The sequence below is a fragment of the Eptatretus burgeri genome, chromosome 3 (assembly GCF_056783735.1).
Source record: "Eptatretus burgeri isolate ZD-2024b chromosome 3, Ebu_testis_v1, whole genome shotgun sequence".
In the NCBI taxonomy this organism is placed as follows: domain Eukaryota; kingdom Metazoa; phylum Chordata; class Myxini; order Myxiniformes; family Myxinidae; genus Eptatretus; species Eptatretus burgeri.
Genome location: NC_140963.1, coordinates 123555603 through 123579911, shown reverse-complemented (window position 1 = coordinate 123579911; position 24309 = coordinate 123555603). Strand labels below are relative to the sequence as shown.

General features: G+C 41.5%; 1 protein-coding gene across 9 annotated transcripts in view; it reads left to right on the top strand.

Moving 5' to 3' along the window:
* The window catches only part of LOC147030900 (protein ENTREP2-like), a 312148-nt gene that overhangs the window by 112104 nt on the left and 175735 nt on the right, over window positions 1-24309 (top strand). For 3 of the 9 annotated variants that reach the window (XM_085875459.1, XM_085875456.1, XM_085875458.1), the window contains exons 2-5: window positions 909-965; window positions 7183-7293; window positions 7609-7740; window positions 23828-23959. In XM_085875459.1, the coding sequence (XP_085731585.1) occupies window positions 909-965; window positions 7183-7293; window positions 7609-7740; window positions 23828-23959 (432 nt within the window). Of the gene's footprint in view, window positions 1-908; window positions 966-999; window positions 1187-7182; window positions 7294-7608; window positions 7741-23827; window positions 23960-24309 lie in introns of those variants that run through there. The other 6 variants (XM_085875457.1, XM_085875463.1, XM_085875461.1 and 3 more) reach the window with 6 other exon arrangements.

Here is a 24309-nt window from a genome sequence, read left to right as displayed (position 1 = left end):
GAACACTGAATATTTCATTTGCAAGTTTTTTTTATTTATGGTTTAATTCCTTAACACACAAATTACCTCCAACACCGAAGGTGAAGGAGGTTATGTTTTCACCCCCTCTCTGTCTATTTGTTTGTCTGTCTGTGTGCAGGATATCTCAAAAAGTTTTGCATGGATCCGGATGAAATTTATTGGACGGGTTCGGTGTGTGACGAGGACGAACAGATTAGATTTTGGTGAAGATCCGGATCCGGATCCGACGATTCAAATTTTTTAAGCCATTCCTCACTTTTGAGAGATCGGGCCAAAAATGATATATAGAACGATATCTCAAAAAGTTGTGGACGGATTCGGACGAAACATGGTGGACACATTGGGTGTGCGACAAGGACGAATTGATTCAATATCGGTGAAGATCTGGATCCGAGTTATTTAATTTTTAAAGGGATTCTTCACCATTGAGAGATAGGGCTAAAAACTACATATATCATGATATTTCAAAAAGTTATTGGGCCCGATATGTTCTCGTGGATCAGGCATTCCGTGGCGAAGGGAAGCGCTCTACCCTTCTAGTTATATGATGCATCTGGCGAGTACCCTTCTAGTTATATGATACACTGCTCATGACTGTGAATGTAATTATTTTTCATTGAAAGTTTTTTTAGGCCTTGCTGCAAGTGCAGGCAGTTATTATTATTTTAGGGTGAAAGCAGTTGAACTTGAACATGCAACCTTTTGATTGAAAAGTATAAGATTTAGCCGCTGAGTTACATCTGCACTTGCATCCCTGTGCATGTACACCCATATTCATAAGGAATATACATATTCATGGGGTGCCATACTGTTAGCCACATGGTTACGTGATGATGAGCCTGATGGGGGTCCTTTTCCTGTCCCTATCCCTGCCTGATCCTTTGCAGGTTTTACTCTCTGGAGTGATTGGAGTGGTTTCCTGGAAACGGCCCATTTCACTCGTGGTACGCTCTGGGGAGTACGGCTGTTGCTTACTTCGTGGTGCTTGGGAATGGTAACAATGAGACTGCTGGGTTAGCTCATCTGAGAAAGCTCCAGCCTGGTGATCTTGGATTTTAGATTCAAATCTATCGATCCCTGGTAAAGATAATCCTGACTGGATAAATTTGAAAGGCTGAGACACTACATCAGCAATTGTCCCTTGGCACAATTGAAAGATCTTCAAGTGAGCCTATGAACCACAATTTTGCTTACCTTATGTCACCAGATACATCTATGATTGTGCTTGCATTTCCTGAATCTAACTTTTCATAGCAGGGAGTACAAAGAAACGGCAGTGTCGTGAAAGGCCGTCTGGTTTGATAATTTCTGTATCATATGGCTTTCTTGGCACTTCATTTCATGAAACTGAAAAAAACTCATACAGCGCAGAATGTAACACTTTCACCTTCGAATAATCATCTTCCATGTATAATGGATCAAGTGTTTGTCCAGCAATTAACCCACGTGACAATATGTCTCTTAATTGAACGTCAGCTTCACTGTGACTACGTATGTCTAATAATTACGTACTTTTGGAACATACCCTTGAAATCAGAACATACTTTAGATCTGTTAAGTACTGTAAGACATTTACATCCTTTAGACCCCTATATACGTTTAGACCTCTTGAGACCCATAAAACCGCCTGACACCCATTAGAACCCTTTGACACTTAAGATCCTATCGACCCAGTTAGAAACCGAAGACGCTATATAACCTGTCAGACCATTTAGAACCCTTAGACCACTAATAACCTTTCCTGTATTATTAGACCACTAATATCCTATCAGACCACTAATATTAGAACTCGACCCTTTGTACCCCTGAGACCCTTTAGACCCTTCAGACCTCATTATAACCCAAAGACCCTTTAGACCCCTTTGACCCTTTTTACTTTTAAGACCCCTTTTGACTTTAAATCCCTTCACCCTTTAGACCTTTTATACCCTTTACATCCCTAGAACCTCAAGACTCCACAAACTCTTCAGACCTTTACACCCCTGACTGCCTTTTAGACCCCTTAGGCTTTAACACCCTTGAGACCCCTTACACCCTTCTGACCCTTTGGACATTCTTAGACCCCTTTAGACTGCTTGGACCCTTGACCATTTAGAGCTTTAGACCATTTTAGACTCTTTAGATGCCTTTAGACCCCTGAGACGTTTACCTGATCCAAAGTGCAGAACAAATGGCAATGAAGATAGTTTTATAATTCGTGCTGTCTCGCTTTGGAATTCACGACCTGTAACGTGCTTCCCCTTATCCTATGATCGACCCAGCTTTAAGAGGAATGTCAATTCATACTTCATACATCTTTGAGGTTCCATGGCATTTCACTTGACTTTTGCTACTTCCTGTGTCTTGGATGTTTTCTTGTTAATTTTATCTTTCTTTAATTACCCTCACATTTGGGTCCATTTGTGTGTCTGTCTGTTTATTTGTTTTTCCACACAGAACTTTCGTGTTTTTCTCCACAATCACTTGTCGGATTGAGACAGATTTTTCACCGTAGGTGCGACTACACATGAAGAATGTTTGAATCATAATTCTGACATCATAGGTCATGTGGTGTGGCAGCCATGTTAGAAAAACGGAAAACCTTTGGACCTCTGTATCTCTGAAACTGCACCAAGGAAAAAATTGAAACTTGGCACATATCAAGTACTCCTCTTGGAGAATAAGTGTGGTTTTAAAAAAAAAGACATCATAGGTGCCTTCATTATGACGTCATACTTGCATATGTAGATAGCTACATCTGATCAGTATGAAATTTTTGAGTCATCTGTGGATAAAATGGTCCACAAAAAGCATTTGATGACATCATCAGTCACGTTATTTGGCAGCCATCTTGCTTTTTAAAAAAAAAAAAACTTCAAAAATCTTCTTCTCTGAAATGGCTGAACAGATCAATGCGAAACTTTAAACGTATGACCTCCTATCCATAAGGAACAAAAGATTCATGCATATGACATCATAGGTCGCATGGTTTGGCAACCATTTTGGATTTACCCTAAAACTCACAAAACTCTTCTTCTCCAGAACAGCTGGACAAATCGAGGGGAAGCTTCACACAATTGTTCCCCAAGCCATGGGTGTACAAGTTTATTGAGGAATAATTGATAGGTCAAATGGTTTGGCACCCATATTGGATTGAAGGAAAATATTAAATCATGTTTTCTCTGGAACCGCTTCATCAATTGACATGAATCTTCACATTTATGATGGAGTAGTAATGGGGAATACATGTTTTAAATTTCGACTTGATCGGACACATGGTCTGGCAGTCAGAATAACTTAATTTTTTGATATGGGTTTTTTTTTCCTTTTTTTTTTTTTAAATAAGGTGCACTTGGCTGTGCCTGGATGGGTCTGAGGGTAGAGGAGTCGCAGCTGAAATACAAATACTATCCAAGTTCCTCCTGATTACTTAATCTTTGCTTTTTGCGTGTTCGGGTTCCTTCTGAGTACTCCAATGCAGGACTGTACCATTTGGTCAACCACTTGATTTGAATTGAATTTATTTTCATCCCATTCTAAATTCAATTGAACAATGCATAATAATAATAATAATAATAATAATAATAATAATAATAAAATGTCGTGGGTCAGATGTACGATCAAAGCGGGGTTGCATCAAAGTGGGATGTCTTGGTACCCAGTCTTCACTGCCAGCAGTTATAAAGTGGCAGTTCTAATTATGTCTTATTTATTACGTAACACACCAGCACGCAAACGTCACACAAAATACATGACACAAAACAAGTCCTGGTGAGGGTCTGCAATCTCTGATTCCACTTTTTCTTGTTTATTTTGTTTTGCTTTATCCTTGTCTTTATCTAATCTTGCCATAGCCCCTTACCTAGAGTGGCTTGATGCCTTGTTTGGGGCGATTTCCATTAAAAAGAACTTCCTTTCGAGATTAGACAATTTAGATCCTTTTGACCCCTTAGACTTTAGACCCTAACTACTATCCTATAGACCTTTAGACCATCAAAAACTTTTTAGATGCATACCACAAACATCTATAGTCCTCTTGCAAAACTCACACTAAACTTCTTTCAGCAAGTATTGCGCAAGCTCTACCCACCTCGAGGGTGGGGACTTGCAAGTTCTAATAATAATAATAATGATAATAATAACTAGAACTGCCACTTTACAACTGCTGACAGTGATGACCGGGTACCCAGACCTTCAATCCAACATGGCTGCCAAACCCTGGGCCCGATCCAGTTGAAATTTCAAACCTTCATTCCACATGGCTGTTCCATCATAACTCTGATGTTTCACATTTATTGATGCAGTAGTTCCAGAGTAAACATTAATTAATATTTTCCTTCAATCCACTATGGCTGCCAAACGATGTGTCGAACATCAAAAGTGGGTGAGAACTTTTTATTCCTCGTGGAGAGGCGGTCATACTGGTGGAGTTTCGCCTGGATCTGTTCAGCCGTTTCAGAGAAGAAGACTTTTGAAGTTATTATTTTTCAATCCGAAATGGCTGACGAACCATGCGACCTATGACATCACAAATTTAGATTCTGATTCCAACTGTGTAGTGGAACAGGTCTGTGAAGTTTCGTATTAATCGGAAACGGTGCGTTTTTATATCCAAGATGGCCGCCAAACAATGCGACTTGTGACGTCATAATTTTTACCATTTATGCAAACCTCATGTGAGATGACAGTTGCAAATTTTCGCTTCAATAGGTTAAGCGGTTCCAGAGAAAACATTATTTAATATTTTTCTTAAATCCAACATGGCTGCCAAACCATGTGAGGCCGCAAATTGCCGGCGGAAAAAGAATAAATAATAATAATAAACAGAAGAAAAACAATAGGGTACCCAGTCTATTTGACTGGGTACCCTAAGAAACAGAAGAAAAACAATAGGTTACCCAGTACATTTGACTGGGTACCATAATAATAATAATAATAATAATAATAATAATAATAATAATAACAACAACAATATCTGATCGAATGGGGCTGCAACAATAATTATAAATATTGGAAGTCTGAATGAGGCAAGGTGCAACCCATTTCAATAATTATGGCTCAGTCAAGGTTTTTTGTTCCAAAAGTCTGGTCTTCACACAAGATGCCGTGAGATATTTATCAGACGGACTGCAGATGGGACTGCTGGCTTAGTACAGGTACTTTTTATGGTCAATGATGCAAATACTGAACCAGACGTCAACATTAGTTGGATCCATTTTCCCCAGACATGCATACAACACTTTTTTTTAACCCTGGATCCATTTTCCCCAGATATGCATCTAACATGCATATTGCTGATGTCTCCACCCTCTGCCGTACCATCTGTCTTCCCTCAGACCGGCAAGCAGCAGCTTCTTTGCTCTCTGCAGATCTGGGTAAAACCACAAACTGGTCCAACATGTGGAACATCTCTTTCAATCCTGATAAATGTCGCACTCTCACGATGTCTCTCCGAAAGGACTGTTTGGAACCCCAACCCCCCCCCCCCATCAACTTTCTCAACAATCTTCTGGAATAAGTCCTTTCATTCAAGCTTCTGGGTCTCACTATCTGCCATGATCTTTCCTGGGAAAGCCACATTTCTAAGCTGGCCTCCAAAGCCAGGTGCTGAATGGGCATCCTCCATCATGCAAAGTTCTTCCTTGGCACACCTGACCACATACAAAGCTTTTGTCCACAGCCTGATGTATCACTGCTCTCCCCTCTGGGCTGGTGCTCCCACCTCTCACCTTTATCGGCTTCACACTGTGGAATCCAAGGCATTTAGGATCACTAGTGTCTCCCGTGATCAGGCTGAGTCTTTGGGTCTCTCACTCTCTCACTGCAGGCAGGTCGGTGGTCTTTCTGTCTTCTACTATCTCCTCTCCGGCCTCACCCCCTCCCCCCTTCCTGCTTTGTCTGAGATCTGTCCCCCTCATATTTCCGCAGGGCGCTCAAGGTCCGCCAGCATCCCCCTTCTGGTAAAACTACCAAAATCACGAATCATTGCTCACCTTCACTCTTTCATTCCTCTTTTCTCTGCCTTTGGAATATACTCCCACACTCTCTTCAATCCCATTCTTCCCTCCAGGCCTTTAAAACAGATGTTCACCACCACCTCTTATCTTCCCCAATTCAAATCCTCGATCTGTTTTTTACCCCCGTTAATCCACCCCAAACTTACCTCCTTCAAATTCTGTGCTTTCCTTCTTGAAATTCCCTGTAATGTCCATCTTGTGTACCCCGTGTTCCCCGCCCCATCCCTCTCCCTTCCACAGATCTCCTCATGTCTCTGAACCGCACTGTTTTGTCCTTCCCTCTCCCTCCCCTCTTGTCTCATGCCCCCCTTGCTGTGCGTTGTGTGTTCGCTCTCATACGAGCCTCGACAAGGTATACAAAAAAACTCTCTCTGTAACCCCCCCACCCCCACCTATCCCCCTTCACCCCCTTTCGCTTGATCCCTTTTTACTTTTCGTGCTTTGATCAAAGTCAAGTTATCCTCTGCTGGATTTAGAATCGAAGATAATATCTTAAATTCCATCACTTGCCAACATGTTATTTTCTTTTTTTACCTTTGCATGGGAGCAGTAAAACATGAATAATTTGGATGTGTGTGAGCATTGTTTATTTGGCACCAAGGGGATGTTGCGCAAATGTCATTAAATGAAAAACAAATGCGTTAAATGATGTTTGACTTGTACAATCCAAACAAATCTCAGTATGCTTTCAAATGATCAAACCACAGAAAGAATGAAGAGATTTTTTTTTTCTAAATTGGTGGTTCATGTTCAGGGTATTTTCACATGACTGTGAATATCTTGTCAATTTGTTTTAATCTTACTCCCATTTTGGCTGCCTTTGGAGAGCACTGGGCCATATACGAGAGAAAATCATCAGCACGCGGCCGACCATCTATTGTATTTATCACAAACACCCATTGCAATCAAACTCTAGTAGCACTTAAACTTTTGTGCTGCTTTGTAAAGGAGTTCATGAAGCATAAATACCTGCTTAGAAAGGGTCACTGGGGTCATCATCAGGCAGTTTCACAAAGATTGGTTTGAAGCGCATGAGAGGTACTTATCATTGCTATTTGTGCTGCAATACCTTTGAGGGGCCTGGACCTCATAATAAAGCATTGGGCATTCAAAATTCACACTCATGTGCTCAAACATTGACTCCCTCTGCCTTGCTTTGACACAGATCACATTCTTCACACTGCTTTCTGCCGTGTGTGTGATGCTCAACCTCGCGGGCTCGATCCTCTCCTGCCAGAATGCTCAGCTGGTTGCTTCGTTAGAGTACTGCCACATGGTGGGTACAGATTTCCATGCATATGCTTTGTAGCTTTAACACTTATCTTAAACACAATGTTTTATTCTTCTCCATTTCTAATCCAAGTCTGCTCCACCAGGAAGCCAACTTGTTACATGTGCTATCGAAGAACATAACGTATTATTTGACTGTTGAGCAATTCAGGAATACTTTGTGATATTTTTGGTGGAGAGTGTAAGTTTCAGGAAAAGATCTGGAGGTTAGATGTCGGCAGAAACCATAAGTGTACCTTAGCACTATAACATATTGGGAACTTGCAGCTTATGGCTATAGACATGCTTGTTTTTTTTACAGCATTGTTTGCTGGAAACCAAACTGCATCCAGGGGCAGCTGGTAATGATGGGATTGGTGGGTGGAGCTTACCTAATAATTCCCAATCAAAACTGGTGATACGCCAAAGCATTGTTGATCCTTGCAAATCCCAGGTGATTATCCATGGGTGGTGAACACATTTGCAATATTCACCAGCGAAGCAAACTCACACTGGCATGCATTCCAGGCATTTTCCATTGCTTCTTTTTCACAGTGGATAAGTGGACAACTCTACTAAACTGTTTGACTTATCCTGAGTGTGAGGGGACTTATCCTGACACCTGAGTGTGAGGGGAGAAGTTTGACTTATCGTGACTTATCCTGAGGGGAAAAGGGTGATTATCTATACATATAAAAGGTTAAAATTTCTGTGCCTCTCTCTCTCTCTCTCTCTCTCTCTGCCTCTCTCTCTGCCTCTCTCTCTGCCTCTCTCTCTGCCTCTCTCTCTGCCTCTCTCTCTGCCTCTCTCTCTGCCTCTCTCTCTGCCTCTCTCTCTGCCTCTCTCTGCCTCTCTCTCTGCCTCTCTCTCTGCCTCTCTCTGCCTCTCTCTCTGCCTCTCTCTCTGCCTCTCTCTCTGCCTCTCTCTCTGCCTCTCTCTCTGCCTCTCTCTCTGCCTCTCTCTCTGCCTCTCTCTCTGCCTCTCTGTCCCTCTCTGTCCCTCTCTGTCCCTCTCTGTCCCTCTCTGTCCCTCTCTGCCTCTCTCTCTCTGCCTCTCTCTCTCTGCCTCTCTCTCTCTCTGCCTCTCTCTCTCTCTGCCTCTCTCTCTTCTTCTCTCTTCTCTCTCTCTTCTTCTCTCTTCTCCTCTCTTCTCCTCTCTTCTCCTATCTTCTTCTCTCTTTTTCTCTCTTCTTTTCTCTTCTTCTCTCTTCTTCTCTCTTCTCCTTTCTTCTCCTCTTTTCTCCTCTCTTCTCCTCTCTTCTCCTCTCTCTCCTCTCTCTCCTCTCTCTCTCTCTCTCTCTCTCTCTCTCTCCTCTCTCTCCTCTCTCTCCTCTCTCTCTCTCTCTCTCTCTCTCTCTCTCTCTCTCTCTCTCTCTCTCTCCTCTCTCCCTCTCTCTCCCTCTCTCCCCTCTCTCCCTCTCTCTCCCTCCCTCCCTCCCTCCCCTCTCTCCCCTCTCTCCCGTCTCTCCCGTCTCTCCCGTCTCTCCCGTCTCTCCCCTCTCTCCCTCTCTCCCCTCTCTCCCTCTCTCTCCCTCTCTCCCCCTCTCTCCCCTCTCTCTCCCTCTCTCTCCCCTCTCTCTCCCCTCTCTCTCCCCTCTCTCTCCCTCTCTCTCTCCTCTCTCTCTCTCCTCTCTCTCTCTCTCCTCTCTCTCTCCTCTCTCTCTCCTCTCTCTCTCCTCTCTCTCTCTCCTCTTTCTCCTCTCTCTCTCCTCTCCTCTCTCTGTTTGTATGTGTTCTATGCATACCCATTTATTTTAAGTTACAAACTCCAAACTCGGGATACAAATACAACTTTGTGTTGGGTGGCATCGGCTATGTGACCACGGCCACACGTGGGGGTGTGGGGGCGGTGGTGTAAATTCTCCATGTAAATATGTACTGTGTAATTCCATCTGGTGGTGGTAGTAGAGAGTATTACAATTTCCAAATTTCCTTTTGTTACAAAGTGTTATTAGCCCCCGTTGGACTTGGTCCGAAACAGAGGCTCATGGATTTGGTCGCAATTTTCGTGTGCGTGCATGCATGCATGCGTGCGTCTGCAACCATATCTCGGACATGAATGGACCAATTATATTTGTACTTCACACAAAGATAACAAATGATGGCATACCTATGAACGTCATTTTGTTTTCCGGATCAGATCCAAGGTGACCGATTGGCAGCCATTTTAGTTGTAAAAAAAAAAAAACCTGATGTTGAACACGTCCTCAACCGTTTCTCAGACATGCATTTACCAATGTTGTTCAAACTTGGTAGACATATAAGGAATGATTGGTTACATATGCAAGTCATCTTTTTTTTTCGAGATCAGATCCAAGATGGCCGACTGGTGGTCTTTTTGTTACTTAAATGTGTCTCCAACCATTTCTCAGACCTGCTTTGTCCGATTTTATTCAAACTTGGTACGGGCACAGTGCATGATGGCATACACGTGCTGCTCACTTTATTTTGCAATCTGATCAAAGATGGCCGACTGGTAGACTGGCGACGATTTTAGTTGCACTGTACATAAATATGGGCTAGCCCTTTAACTCCATACAGAAAAATGGCTAAAACAATGGGGGCTATGACATTTTATGTCTTTTTTAAAACTTCTTTAACTGTGCTTTTCAGACATACACACATTCATACAGATAATTGCTTTGCAGAGTGGGAGGTATTTGGTTGTGCCCATGACCCGACTCTGGATACTACCAGCTCACACGGAATTAGTGGACTTTGGCACAGGGGTATGGAATTGTATAGAAGTGTATGGGCATGCACACACACACACACACGCACACGCACACGCACACACACACACACACACACACACACACACACACACACACACACACACACACACACTTCGTAGACTGGAAGAATAGTTAGCCAACAAAATAGAGATGAGATTGATACCACTCAGGGAAAGACCACAATGCTATAGAATAGAAAACAACAAATGGACAGAAATACTTGTAAGGAGAACCAATTGAGGATTCAGAAGAATGATAACAAACCATCCCCTTGAAGGAAATAAGTAATGTGTCCTTTGCAGTGGTACTGCTCATTCAATAAAAAAGTAATAGAAAAGCAATGCTATTAGAAGAAAAAAAAACTACAGACGGGACAGACAGAGACCAAGCACGAGAATGGAAATGGAGACAAATAACACAGAGATCAATTAAGGAAGGAAACAGGACAAATACAACAATTAATGAGAGAAAATGAAGCCGAAAACTGAAGTAGAGAATCCAAAAATAACAATACCAAATATAAAATCAAGTACAAAGACCTATAGATTATAATCGGTGCCAAAAACAAAGTCAAAGTATAAATGATCAAATGGAAGATTAAAAAACAAAAAATAGTACGACAAGGTCAAGAACGACAGAAAATAAGCTGGAATGATATACAAGAGGAAAAGGTAATGGATGGGTGAGTCACAAAGGTAACACATTCCTCATCCCAAAATCTGAAGAAACCCAACTATACTCACAAGTATAGACCAATAACATGTCCACCAACAACATACAAACTTCCGACAGGAATCATCACAGAAATGATGTACCACCACCTAACACAATAAGGAAGCATAGAGGCAGAACAGAAGGATGTAAGATGCAAGAGAGGATGTTGGGAAAAAAAAATAGGCCACGGACTACTAAACAAGGCCATATTCCAAAACTCTAAACCAGCAGAACCAAATTGTCCACAGCCTGGATCGACTGCAAAAATAATTTGAGTGTTCTCATTCATGGATGATAAAATGTATGCAATTGTACAAGTTCAACCCCAAAGTAATCAAAATGATTGAGAAAGCATGGAGCTTTGGAGCACCACATTTATTTTTTTTTTTTTTTAATGTCACGGACTATATAGTCCTCATCGAGGCCAGGCTTTAAATAAAAGAACTGCATTGATAGAAAAGTAAGGAAAGAGAGAACAGTGTAAGAGTTTTTGAAGAAGTAAAAAAATCTGCTTTTGGAAAAGTGGAAGATCATAAGTATTTGGGAAGATGTGAGAAGGTAAAGAGTTCCAGAGTTTGGTAGTGGAGAGAAAGAAACAAACATTGTAACGGCCCACCCTTGAATTGCCAATGGCCAAACAATAATCATGTGATGTAGTGGCTTGTTGAGTATTCCTTGGTTTCGCTGATGGGAGAGGTACACAAGCAGCAAGTTCTTGCGAGCAGAAACCGAAGTAATATCTGTAGAAAAGAGAAAGAGAGCCTACTTTGCGGCGTAATTTGAGCGGGTCGAGTTTTGAGGTCACATTGGTGGAGTTGACAAGTCAGATAACTTTGTATTTGATTCTGTCCAGTAAGTATGTGGAGCTGGAACCTTCCCAGATGTGAGAGCAGTATAGTGAAACAATACAAGGACGAATCAATCCTTTATGTAGTTGGAGCAACTGTTCAGAGGAGAAGAATCTTCGACATCTGAACAGGACTCCTAAATTGATACTACAGCACTGAACAGGATTGATATTACAGCACTTGGAAGGAAAGATCGAGATACCAGGGCTGAAGATATGATTTAGGATCTTTCAGGGTGACAGCCTTTTCCCGTATTGAGCAACCTAATTAAGAACGACATGGATACACCATAGCAACCAATAAGACAATGTCCAAAGAGAGGAAAGGTGAGAACACATCGACTGTACATGGATGATTTTTAACTCTTTGTCCCAAATGATTAAAAATTGAGAGAACTGAAATTAGTGAAACAATACTCAGATGACAATCAAATGGAATTTGGCCAAGATAAGTGTGTCCAATTGCACAACCATGCAAGGTAAACCAACAAAAATGGACAATACAAAAATTGACAAATACAACAATGCAGAAGCTTGAGAATGAAGCATCATCCTAATACCTCGGAGTAGAAGAGTGTGAATCCTGAAAACATACCTCCGCTCAAGAACCAAAATCATAATTATATACCAACTTACAGTATCAGTGTTCCAGTACAGCTGTGGAATAATAAACTAGCCACAAACGGAAATGAATAAACTATATGTTTCAAAACAAGGAAACTCCTCGCTATCCACAAAATGTTCTACAAACACCATTGCATCCCGAGAATGTACTTTCCAAGACGAAAAGGAGGTATATCAACCTGATGGAGCTCAACCAATTGCACAGAATGACAACTGCAGGATTGGCTGAGTATGTGAAAAGTTCAAGACTATCGAACCCAATTTTCTATGCAAACACAAAGACAGCAAGCCAAAAAATCCCCAACTCACCATGCAAGAAACTTTCAAAAACATGTGCGACTAGATGTCACACATGAAAATTAAATAGCAACAAATGAAGCCCCAATGATTGCAAAAAAAGACAAAATAAAAATATATCGCGAAATATCAACATATATACACTGACAACTAAGAGAACGAAAAGAGTCGGGAGATACAAGAAAGAGTTAGACAGATTGGGCATATACAAAGAAAGCTTACTTGAATGGCTCAGAAGAGGTTAGCTCAACTGGGATGGAGAAGAAATCATAATAAATGCCCAAGACCATGGACACTACATGAATGGCTTTAAGAAAATTGCAGGACTGAGATAATCGGAAAAATGTAGGTTCTGCAAGGTAGAAACTGAAAGCATGAGTCACCCCGAATCGGGATGTAAAAATACTCATGTTAAATAGAACAGCTGGACACACAAAGGCACAACAGTAGAGTAATCTTTCATATCACAGACTTTCATATTCAACAGACTTTCATATCACAGTTCCAGAAAACTCATGTAAGCATAAAGCAAAAGTTGTCACTGAAAACAAGGAATTGATGTAACACTCACGAACAACCTGATGATCCCATCGAGCATGAAACACAGAAAACAAAGCATTGCATCCAGATATTGTACATTGGTACAAAAATGATAAGAAGGCATTGCTAATTGAGGTCTCCATAACCAGCGATTTTGGCCTGAACAAAACAGAAATCAAGGAAATGACCAAATACCAGAACCTCAAAAATGAAAAGACCTTGGAAGCTGAAGAGTGCTGAAATTGTACCAGTGACAAATGGAGTAGCGGGAATGATAAGGAAGAACCATACAGATATATTAAATACCATCCCTGGGAATATTAATCCAAGCGAACTGCAGTTGGAAGCTGTCTGGGGCTCATTGATGATCCTGAAAAGAGCCCTCAGAACCAAACCTCGAGAACAAGAAAACTTCACACCTTGGTTCATAAATCGTGATCCCTCATTGAAACAGACCTGGGAGGACTCTGTTCCATCTTCTGAAACCTGCATATGGAGATAACAATCAATATCATTGTTCAGGATACAGTAATAAATATGGGTCTTGACTGGCCTATGCTTGGTTAATCGACTTTACTTTTCAGTGCCCATGATCAACACATGGCCAACCCCGAGCAGAAGGGACAAAAATAATTGAAAATGAAATGTAAATAGATTCTTCCTACTTGGCCAAACCATGCCAAGGTCAGTCAGTGCTGTCTGTCTTCACTGCACAAACTGTCGTTATTTGTTGGTCACCTGTCCTTGGTGTCATTTCAGCATGCCCCTTTGGCTATTCTGAAAATAGGAGCAGGCATTATCGTGGTCAACTAATGAAGGGGTAAACTGACCAAGCCAATTCTGAGCTGACTTGTTGACATTCAAAATGAATCCAAACTGCTGTTGAAAAACTTGCAATGGTGTTTTACCAAACAAACTCGAAGTGATGTTAAGTTTCAATCACTAGCATATTTTTATGACCATCTCAAGAGCACGTACAAGTCTTACTTCTCTGAATGTCTCTTTGACCACATTGTCAAAGATGTTATAGTTTTGGAGACGGTAAAAACCCAACCGAAATATTTGTTGAACATGAAAATTTTATTAATTTACATAGTTTTATCATAGATTGAGTACCATTGTGCAGAGCATGGCAGATGTACTGAATATCTCCTCTAAGTGGCCAAGCCAGCTGTCAAAGTGAGGCTTATAGATTGGCAAACAATACGTTAACTAAATTTACTCTCACACACTAAGATGGTAAAAAAAAAAATTGACCTTGACCTTTATCACCATACTTAACTCGTCACAAATGATTGATAACTCAACACTACAAACAGCAATGTTCAATTATGAACTGATATGATGAACTTCCGTCGATCAAAATGGGATCCCTAACTCACTTGACATTGACTTTGTTGGTCAAGGTCGCTGGTTTTGCAGCACGTGCTTCACATTATAATTTTCACATCTATCCTTAAAATATTTTAAATCGTCAAATATGGATGTTATTCAGAGTAAGTCATCACTGTATTGTGCAGCCAATAGTTTGTATATTTCAACAGGCTTGCAGTTTTCATTGACCAGAAATGTTATAATTATATTTGCTTTAATGTTAATTATCATATACTGTTTCACCCTCTTGTTTTTTTTATCACTTGCTGCTATCTTAATTTTAAGCACAAGCATGAAAGCAGGTAATTATGAATAATAATTACCAGTCTTGGCCCTGCATCCATCCTGTCATTCAGCCGGCCATCGGGTCCTACAAGGCAATTCATTGTGAGATAAAGCTAAGCACAAAGACTGTCACAACTCTGTTTGTTTTGCGGATGTGCGCAGCGCAATTGAGTTTGTCCAGGATGTTGGTGATAACTTGCCTACTCTTTGCTAATTGCAACATAGGATTTTTAATGTCGACTAACAACTAGTGCTGACATGCGGGTCCACCGGCTTAATGTCCCTCTGCTGAACGGTGCACACAATAATGCATTGGCTTGCATGTAAATAATCGGGGTGACCATTTATAGCTGGGCTGAGAATTCAAACCCAGGCGAGACAGCTCATCATTGATTTGCACATTCCTCTGAGATATCCTGCCAACCCACCAAACAAGGTTCAAAATAGAAAAAATTTGAGTGCTCTTTTGAAGTCTTTTTCCAATAAACATAGCCCCTGTCAAATCTTAATGGGGGCTACTTTTAGGTTGATGAGGGTTACTTTTTAACAACTTTTCATTTGTTTTGTACACTGTTTAGCAGATAGCATCACACTCAAGCTCTTTTGCACAAATGTAATCACAATGTGTGATGTTTGATGATTCGGTAACACCGACACTACGGTAATCCCAGTTTATCCATATCAATGTATCTTGAAGACAGTCAAAATAACTGCAATAATTTTGCAATATTACTTACTGTAAGCAGCTTTATGATGCACATTTCTTTTTTTTTTGTGCCGATTGGCAGCAAACCTCCTCGCGTTCGATGTGCCAATCATGAAAGAATTAATCTTTAAACACCTCGCATGGGGGTTATGCTGGGTGACTCACAGCAGGCTCGACAGTAGATTTGAGGGCTCCCATTGCCTTTCTCGCAGATCAGCCAGCAGTTTTTTTTTATTGAAGCAGTCATTTTATTTCATTCTTCGACCTTGTTACAGTCTGAGCACTTGATGACGTACCTAGCATGGAATTGGCTTATTCTTGTTGACCACCAATTATTTTTATACAGCGATTCATGTTTATGGCCCACACACCCAACAAATAATGTGCCGGTGCATAGTTTTACCCCACGCGTATGGAACGAAAAGTGGGGTTAAGCAATTGTTTCACTTCTGTCCATCCGTCTGTCCACAAACGTAAGTTTATGATCGAGTTCTACTTGATTTCAATTGAATGTTATATTTTGAACATGAACCGGAACATGAATCGGAAAACAAATCTGTGGTGTAGCAGTACTTTTTACTCTGAATTTGAGGGAAGCATGTATGTACAGAGGCGTGAGATAAATTTTTTTACTTCCTCTGCTTGTCTGGTAGTCAAACAAAATGAAATTCATTCCAAACAGGAAACTTACTCTTTTTAAGGATGTCATAAAGGACACAAAGAATAGGCATGAATAATTAATGTAACGTATTAAGTAAGGTGGTATAAAAGGTGTTGCATCAATGGCGGTAAACTTCCAAAATAATTTCTACAACCTTTGAAATCTTTATTTTATTTTAATTGAATTATATAGTTGAATACTGTTGAACACAAATCACCTTTTTGGTACTTTCAAAAAACTTTAGTTTATCAGTACTTGGACAAAATATTACAACATTTTACGTCATCTCGACCAATCAAATTTGCTGCTAATGTCCTTTTTTTTCTTCCTTTTTTTTTCTCTCAAGACTACGCTAGTTAAGGTGTTCTATGAACTCTCTAGTTCTTGTTTCAGTTATCAGGCATTATTCTCTTTTAAAGATGTCAGACCTGATTTTCTCTTTTCTGACATGTTCAATCCGACAGTCTTAATCGACATATCAAACTTTTTTCTCTCTTTTTCAGACACAAATAAATTATTGCTTTAGATTTCAGGGGGTTTTTTTCTGCTGCTGCTAATTTGTCTTCCAAAGTTCTTCCAGTACTGTTTGACCCCACTATTTGTGGACCCCGTGTATTCGCAGGTCATAAAGTGTGATCTGCTTTAACATTCGTGCTTCAATATTCGCATCAATTTTTTAAATTAATATCATTATTGTTTATTTTTATTTATTTATGTTTCACAGTTCAGCACTGGTCTACTATATCCACTTGGGAAATTGTAAATCAGCTAACATCACAGTATTGCACAAAAAAGGTACAAAAACGGATCCCCTCAACTGCAGCTAAATTAGTTTACTGTGAGCATGGTGTTGACTTCGTGGTTAGGGTGGCGGCTTGGGATCCTAGGGTTCCGAGTTCAATCCCCTTTGGCCGCTGAATTAAAATACACCAGGAGGTTGACTCAGCCTGTCATCCTTCCGAGGTCAGCAAAATGCGCATCAGTGTACTGGTAAGGGGGACACTGCATCAGCGGCATAGCCGCGTCCCAACCAATGATGCACGAACCTAGACTCTTCCACGAACTTAGACTATGTGAAAAAAAAAATAGAGATATATAGTTTTTTTAACAATGCCCCGACATTTGCGGCATTTTTTGGCACATATCCCCTGCGAATAGGGGGTCCGACATTGTACACCTCGATAAATGTTCGGTTCTGCTGTTCACAGAACAAGAAAATGTCGATATTCATTGAAGATCTATGTAAAAATGTTTTTAACAAAAACAGATTAAAAAAACCAATTTTTTATACCATTCTACGTCCTCCTCACCAATCAAATTTGCCACTCCCCAACCCTGTCCATGTCCCCTTTTTTCTCAAGACTGCATGGAGTAAGGTGTTCTATGAACTCCAGTTTTTTGTGAATGGCATGCACGCGCTATCCTGTAAAAAAAAAATGGATATCAACCATCAGAACCAGACTGTCAATCACAGGTTCTAGATATAGAGTACTCTGGGACTCCAACTCGGTCCAAAGCTAGTGAGCCGCACTGCACCAAGAGAACTCGGCCATTGTACGCGTGTGAAATGTTTATTATAAACGTATAAATAAGTTGGTTTTGTCCATAAGTCATTTCACAGCAGTTATATATTGTAAACATACCTTCGAAACGAAGTTTAATTTCACAAGCGGAATTCAGAAAGCTTACAAGATTCAGAAACATTAAATTATACAACTTTTGCTGGCAAGAAGATAAGCTTTATAAGATATGATTTTGAACCCGGGAAATTTTGTCACTTTTTAATATTTTTCCTGCCTTCGTATTTTGTTTGGTGGCAACTTTTCCAGGTTTACAGGCAAATCTCCCCAATCACCCCCATGCATTCTGGATGCTGCCACAACAGTATTTAATAGAAACATTCCCTCAAAGTATTGTTACGTTTGTGGGGTAGATGGAGGAATTTCAAAGGAAAGATAGGATCGTATAGAGTTGCTTGGCCCGTGGAAGTGTACGAGACATCTCGATGTAAACGAAGTAGGGAAACTGTGAGTTTAAGTGTTACTTGTCACCCACACAGGGAGTGGTGCGGTGTTAATTAGAGAGGGATTTAGGATAATTGCTCCCAGTATGTAATTCTCCTCCCCCCCCCCCATGACCTTTCCCTATGCTTTTGTATTACAACCAGCAATGAAAGAATTACGTTTTTATAACAACAACCATTACAACCGAGCTGCGCGACCAAGCAGACAAGAAGCCCCGCATCCAAGGGTGATGGTGGGCAAAAACCACACCCCCGGTGTGGATGATTGAGAGGGTGACATCGAAGGGAGATCACAAGTGAACGCACGAGTGGAGTTCGGTGTGAGGGACGTGATCAGATCAACCAGAGCACGTCTCGGCAACAGAACGGGGAGGCAGGTCGTTGCAGGAGGAGAGAGACATGGTCGTAGATGAAGGCTCGAAGCAGGACAGAAGCAAGAGAGACAGGATTGGTGGTCAAAAGAGCAGGGCATTACAGCTGGCTGCCCTTTGACGCACGAAGAAGACCGCACGATTCTTGTGTTCGTGCTCAGGCGAGTTTGCCCGTGTGTGGGACCAGCGCAAAAGCCTCATGTCGAGCCATCGGAGGAAAGTGACAGTGCCATTCTGCAAAGCATAATATCGACGAAGAGGCTGCGTGGCAGTTGAGAGCGGCTTGGCACCATTTTGTGGCGTACCCTCTCACGCAATGGTGAAGCAGTTTGGTGACCTTCAAGCTACTGAGATTATCTCATGGACCTGAAGCTAAGTGCCGAAGTAAAGGAGGGATTTTTCTTTGTTTTATTCTGTCTCCCTTGTTTGTATTTGAGTCGATGTGGAGGCACCTCAAAATTAGATTTCAATTTCGGTTACCTCATGTCTTGATTTGTTCCATTGTAACTATTGCTTTTCTGGTTATTCATCATTATTTATTTAAGTTGCTGGTGTCTGTGTATCTGTTGTGGGTTCGAGAGTAAAACCTCTGTGCTGTGCTACCGTCCTGGTGAAGCGTCTCGCTGTTTCTTTCCCATGCGTGCCATAATCTCCGAGCATCTCAGCTGTAAGCCTCCAAGGGAGAACTGTTTGGCCATCCGTCCAGGTAGGGGTAATTCTCTGGATACGACAGTGTTATGGAAAGTCAGATTTCCTCAATTTTCTGCTACTTTGCCTTTTATAAGCAAAACCCTGGTTCAAATATACACCACCTTCATATTTTCAATATTTCTTTTCTCGCACCGGTGGTTAAAAAATATGCAATTTTCATTGCTACCTGTTTGATGCAACATCTCTGCCATAACATAACTCTGTCCTGTTTTTTTCAGCTCCACAGCAGATGCAGGATGCCCAGGAGCTAAATAAATGTCCTTCAAACATCAATATTTACTCAAAATATTTATGGTGGATGTGTATGAAATACTCTGCAATGTGTCACAACATTTCTTTTAAAGATTTACAGATTTTTTGACATATATTTTCTGATCCACTCTTATGCACTCGACTTACTTATTTCCTCATACTTGCGATACGAGAAATTCCCACGCACTCAAATAATCTTTCAACAATGTGGATAATTCTACGTTCCTCAATCCTAGATGTTTTCAAATTAAAATGTTGCAGGTTTGTTCATCCTTGCATTAGACGGCGAGTCAACTGTGAGTTTGGCATGCCTGTGTGTACCAGTTTCTAATGCTTGCAGTTGTGCTGCTGATGCAGTGCCCCATGAAGGTTCGGGGCAGGAATTTGTAATTTATCCAGTGTATCAGCACTAACTTGTCTCTTATTTGTAAAAGACATCGTGGGATCTTTAACATCAAGAAACTAATGGTAGCAGACGGGACACCCAGCTTAACGCCCATCCAAGGGATGGCGAACTTTGTGACACAAAACCAATCCCATGGCGCACAAATCAGACAGTTATCATCAGCTCAGGCATCAAATATAGACTGCAAATGTCAAAGGTAAATATGCTACCTCTGTGCAGCATCTTGTTGGAGATATAAAAATAATAATTATATACAATAAAATAAATAGAATAATTAATGCTGTGAGTGTGTCTCTCATAATATGGTATATTATAATATGGTATATTACAGGAGGCAGGGTGATGCATCAATGTGTGTACAATCCATCGGATGAATAGTAAACTTGGTGCCCAATCTGCTGGTATTACTTGGTGGATATTAAAGATCCCACAATGTCCTTCAGGAAGACTAGGCCTCGGCAAGTTATTACAGGTTCCCCAAACAAATTAAAATTCCTGCCACATTCAATCGAACACCAGGTCTGACCAGTCGGTTGGTGAAAAACTTGGGGCAAAAATCTTCCCCAGCCGACCCCACAAGAAGGTAGCAATAATTGGGGGGGGTTGAAGAAGCAGCAGTAGTTTTAGTAATAGTAGTAGTTGTAGTAGTAGCAGTGGTAGAATGATGCTTTCTGATATAACAACACAGTAATTGCAGTGGCATTCCCATCTCGTTGAGGAAATATGATAACGTGTTAATTAATTAAAGTATCGGTGCACACACAAACAGAAAGAACTGGAGAGTTCATCGAGAACACCTTTCCCCCACACAATGTTCAAGTGTATGATTTAATTGAAATAAAATAATGATTTTACAGGTGGTATAAAAAGAAATTCCGGAAGTTTAGCACCATTCATGCAGTGTTTCTGTTCAAAGCTAGATGTTGTGGTATTTGTGAATAAGCACTAGTAAATGCCTATATCTGAACGAGTAAAACTGATGGTTACATGTGATAAGTTTGCCGTAGCACACATCGGTAAATTGCAATATAAACTGCTTGATGTAATGAGCTAATTTTGAGTGCAGAGGGCAGTATTGTACTGGAAACTGCCTGGTGAGATTCGTGAAGGTGCTGGAACGTTCTCAGACAAAACTTCCTGTTTGGATGAGAATCGCTTTTGCTGGAAGGCACGAGATTGTTCTGTGTCTTGGAATTACAGAAGAAGGAGGTGCAGAGAGATGGGTGATATTGTTATGAATCTGGCAGCCATTTGCACACAAATAGACAGCAGTCCCCACAGTTCAGTTATTTCGATAAGTATGTGTTTATAGTCAGGACCCCGTCCTTCTGTCTAATGGGTTAATTTCATGTGTGCGCTGCGGGTTTCTTTTATAGTCAGGTTTTTTTATATCTCCAATCAATCCTTCATTCTTCGCACCATCGCCCACGTACAACGTGTCACGTACAGAGGTGAGGTTCTCTCCTCCCACCGGACCTCCTCCAATCAGGAGGCTCATCGTCTCAGCTCCCACTCCACTCTTCGTCTAATCAGGAGGCTCATCGCCTCAGATGGGGACTCCACCCAGAAGGGTGGGAATTGCCCCGCCTACCGTGGGCCTGTCCAATGAGGGACGGCTGGCGAATCGCGTGACGCAACCATCCAATCAGGAGGCGAGTGACCAGGGGAAGAAATCCCTTGGACCGCGCGAAAGAGAAGAGTAGAGTGGTCGTCAAGAAGAGAGTAGAGCAGTCATCATGGCCATTGCTCTTGGAGTGCGTCGTTAGAGTCGTTATCGTCAGCGGTCGTGGTCTGCGGTCTTTTGCCGGGCTCCTCGTGGTGGTGGTGGTCGAGCAGCCAGGATCGTGGGCTCGGTGGATTCTGGGTCGTAGGTTCGAGTCCCACCGTGGTGGGTTGGAGTCCGGTGTGACCGCACAAAGCGGACAGGTACCCGGCCAGACCTTGACTTCCCAGCTGACCTATCCTCGGCTGGAGGGTCCAATAAAGACCCAACGGGGTCAATTTCTTTTGGGTGTGTGTGTGTGTGTCTGTGGGCCCCATCCTTTAGTAGAAATTGCTAAATGTTTGTCTGTATATAAATTGCATTTCTCATGTTCGATTTTAACTCTGCTCTTTGTGCTCCCCTGCCCCATTATAAATAAACCCAGATTGTTCAATGTACCAGCTCGTTGTTGTGCTTTCTATTATTGACCCAGCATGGTTCGTGCTTGAGAACCAGTAAGCCAATTGAGCTGTAAGTTGTCGTTTGGACTGACGGACTTTGGTAATTCCGCTCGGTTACACCGGACTGAAGTCGTTAGAGTGACCCGGTTTGACAGAGTCTGTTGAGGGTGTGATTTCCCCTGTAATTTGACGACGTGGGTACTTACGTATATTGAAATTTGGCTTTTCACCCTTCCCCACGCTGTCAGAGAATTGGCGATAACGGTCCTTAAGTGACCCGTGACCTTCGGAGTTGCCTGAAGGTTACGACCTGCAATTCCGGGTGTTCGGTGGGAGATGGCTCTACTGCTCCACCTGGCGGCCGTTCCTCGCCACCGACCCCCGGCCCACAACAACATGTGATGTGACGTGTTTTTCGATCACCACCTTATTTAATCTGTCCAAGTACTACTAAATTGGAGGTTTTTGGAAGCAATAAGAAGGCAATTTGTGTTCTTTATTCTTTGAGTATATAATTAAATTTAATTAAATAAAGCTTGTGAGGTCGTGTGAAAAATTAATTCCAGAAGTTTACTGCCGACGACGCAGTGTTGATTATACCACATTAACAAACATGTGCACTGGTTATTCGTGCTTCTTGTGTGTGTCCTTCATGACGTCCTTAAAAACAGCAAGTTTCTTGTTTGGAATGATTTTCAATTTTGTTTGACTGCGAGACAGGAAGAGTAAAAAAGATTATCTCACTCCTTGTGATGTAACCAAGTTTGAATGTAAAATTTACATTTATGTTCCACGCATGTCTTGCCGCATGGATATTCATTCTCCACCCATGTGTTGCGTCATCTCTGCTGTCAAGGGCGAGGGCGGCTCTGCCCGGTCTGGCAGAACGTGTGATTGTTTGTGGAAAAGGCATGGTTTTTACCGTTGCATTTGGAGTGTTTTAAAATTGAGAAAAAGTTATTTAAACCTCTGCAAGTGTTTGCTAATCTGCCTGGAGCATTCTTTATTCAAGAATGTGGAAAACATGGGCCATTCCAGGATGCTCCTCTCTGTGCATGTGTGATCGGGACCAATTCAGAGCTACAGTACTGCTAAACGGCAGGTTTGTTTTCCAGTTCATGTTCCGATTTGTGTTCAAAATCGAACATTCATTTGAAATTAAGTTGTTCCAAGACTATAAACTGATGTTTGTGGATGGAGATGGTTGGATGGACAGACAGAAGTGAACCAATTGCTTAACCCTGCTTTTCACTTTGCATGTGCAGGGTAACAAGATGGGCACTCGGTAGAGCGCATACCTCGACCAAGCTGAACATTTTACGTTTTTTTTATCACACTGTTAGGCCAGCTTATGCATACGTACCTTAACCCAATTCTAATCAGCTTGTTCTTGTCACTTACCCAACACATCCACCTAGTTTTGTGATAACCAATCCACAACTTTTTCAAATAACATACCATACAGTATATCGTTTTTGGCCCTATCTCAATGATGACGATTCACTTTAAAAATTAATAAAAACTCTCGTATCCAGATCTGGATCAGGATCTTACCCAAAATCAAATCAATTCGTCCTTTTCAGATACCCAAACTGTCGAACAAGTTTCGGCTGAATCACTCCATAACTTTTTTTGAGATTGAGACAAACAAACGGGGTGAAAGCATATCCTCCATCCATCTTCAATGGCAAAGGTAAATACAGAAAGTAGAAATGACGATAGAAATATTTATATCAAGGCAAGATTTATCTCTGATGAGATGGGAGCGATTGAAGGAAACATATGGGAGAACACATAGGGACTATCATACTTATACCATATTCAATTGCACAGCAGATCAGTTTGGAGGATGACCGGGTCTGCGTGTGCTGTGAAAATCCCAAGCTCAATGGATGCAGCAATATTGGAGACACGCTCAAGCTGAACCCTTTACAGCAGTGCAACACCGTGCGCGTCACACTCAAGGCAAGACTTGCACCAAAGTCATATGACTTGATTTTTTTTTTTTTTTTGCTGTGACGTGGCATCACTGGATGAGAAACAAAAATGCATGTTGTTAAAGAATGCGATTATGCCGATACATTCTCTTTTAGAAAAATCTTTGAATGCCTCAAGAGAACACAGTTAATATAGTTTCTGCTGGCACAAGCTGGTAAAACTTTGTTCTTTAACGTTCCCTGGAGGGGCACAGCACGATGCCACATTGAGCAGGGCGAGGCAGCAAAGGTTTCTCAACAAACTGCTGTGAAGCTCAGCGTGCAGTTCTGCTCCACTGTCAGGAACTTCGATCAAGCTCGACACCATTTGGAAAGGCG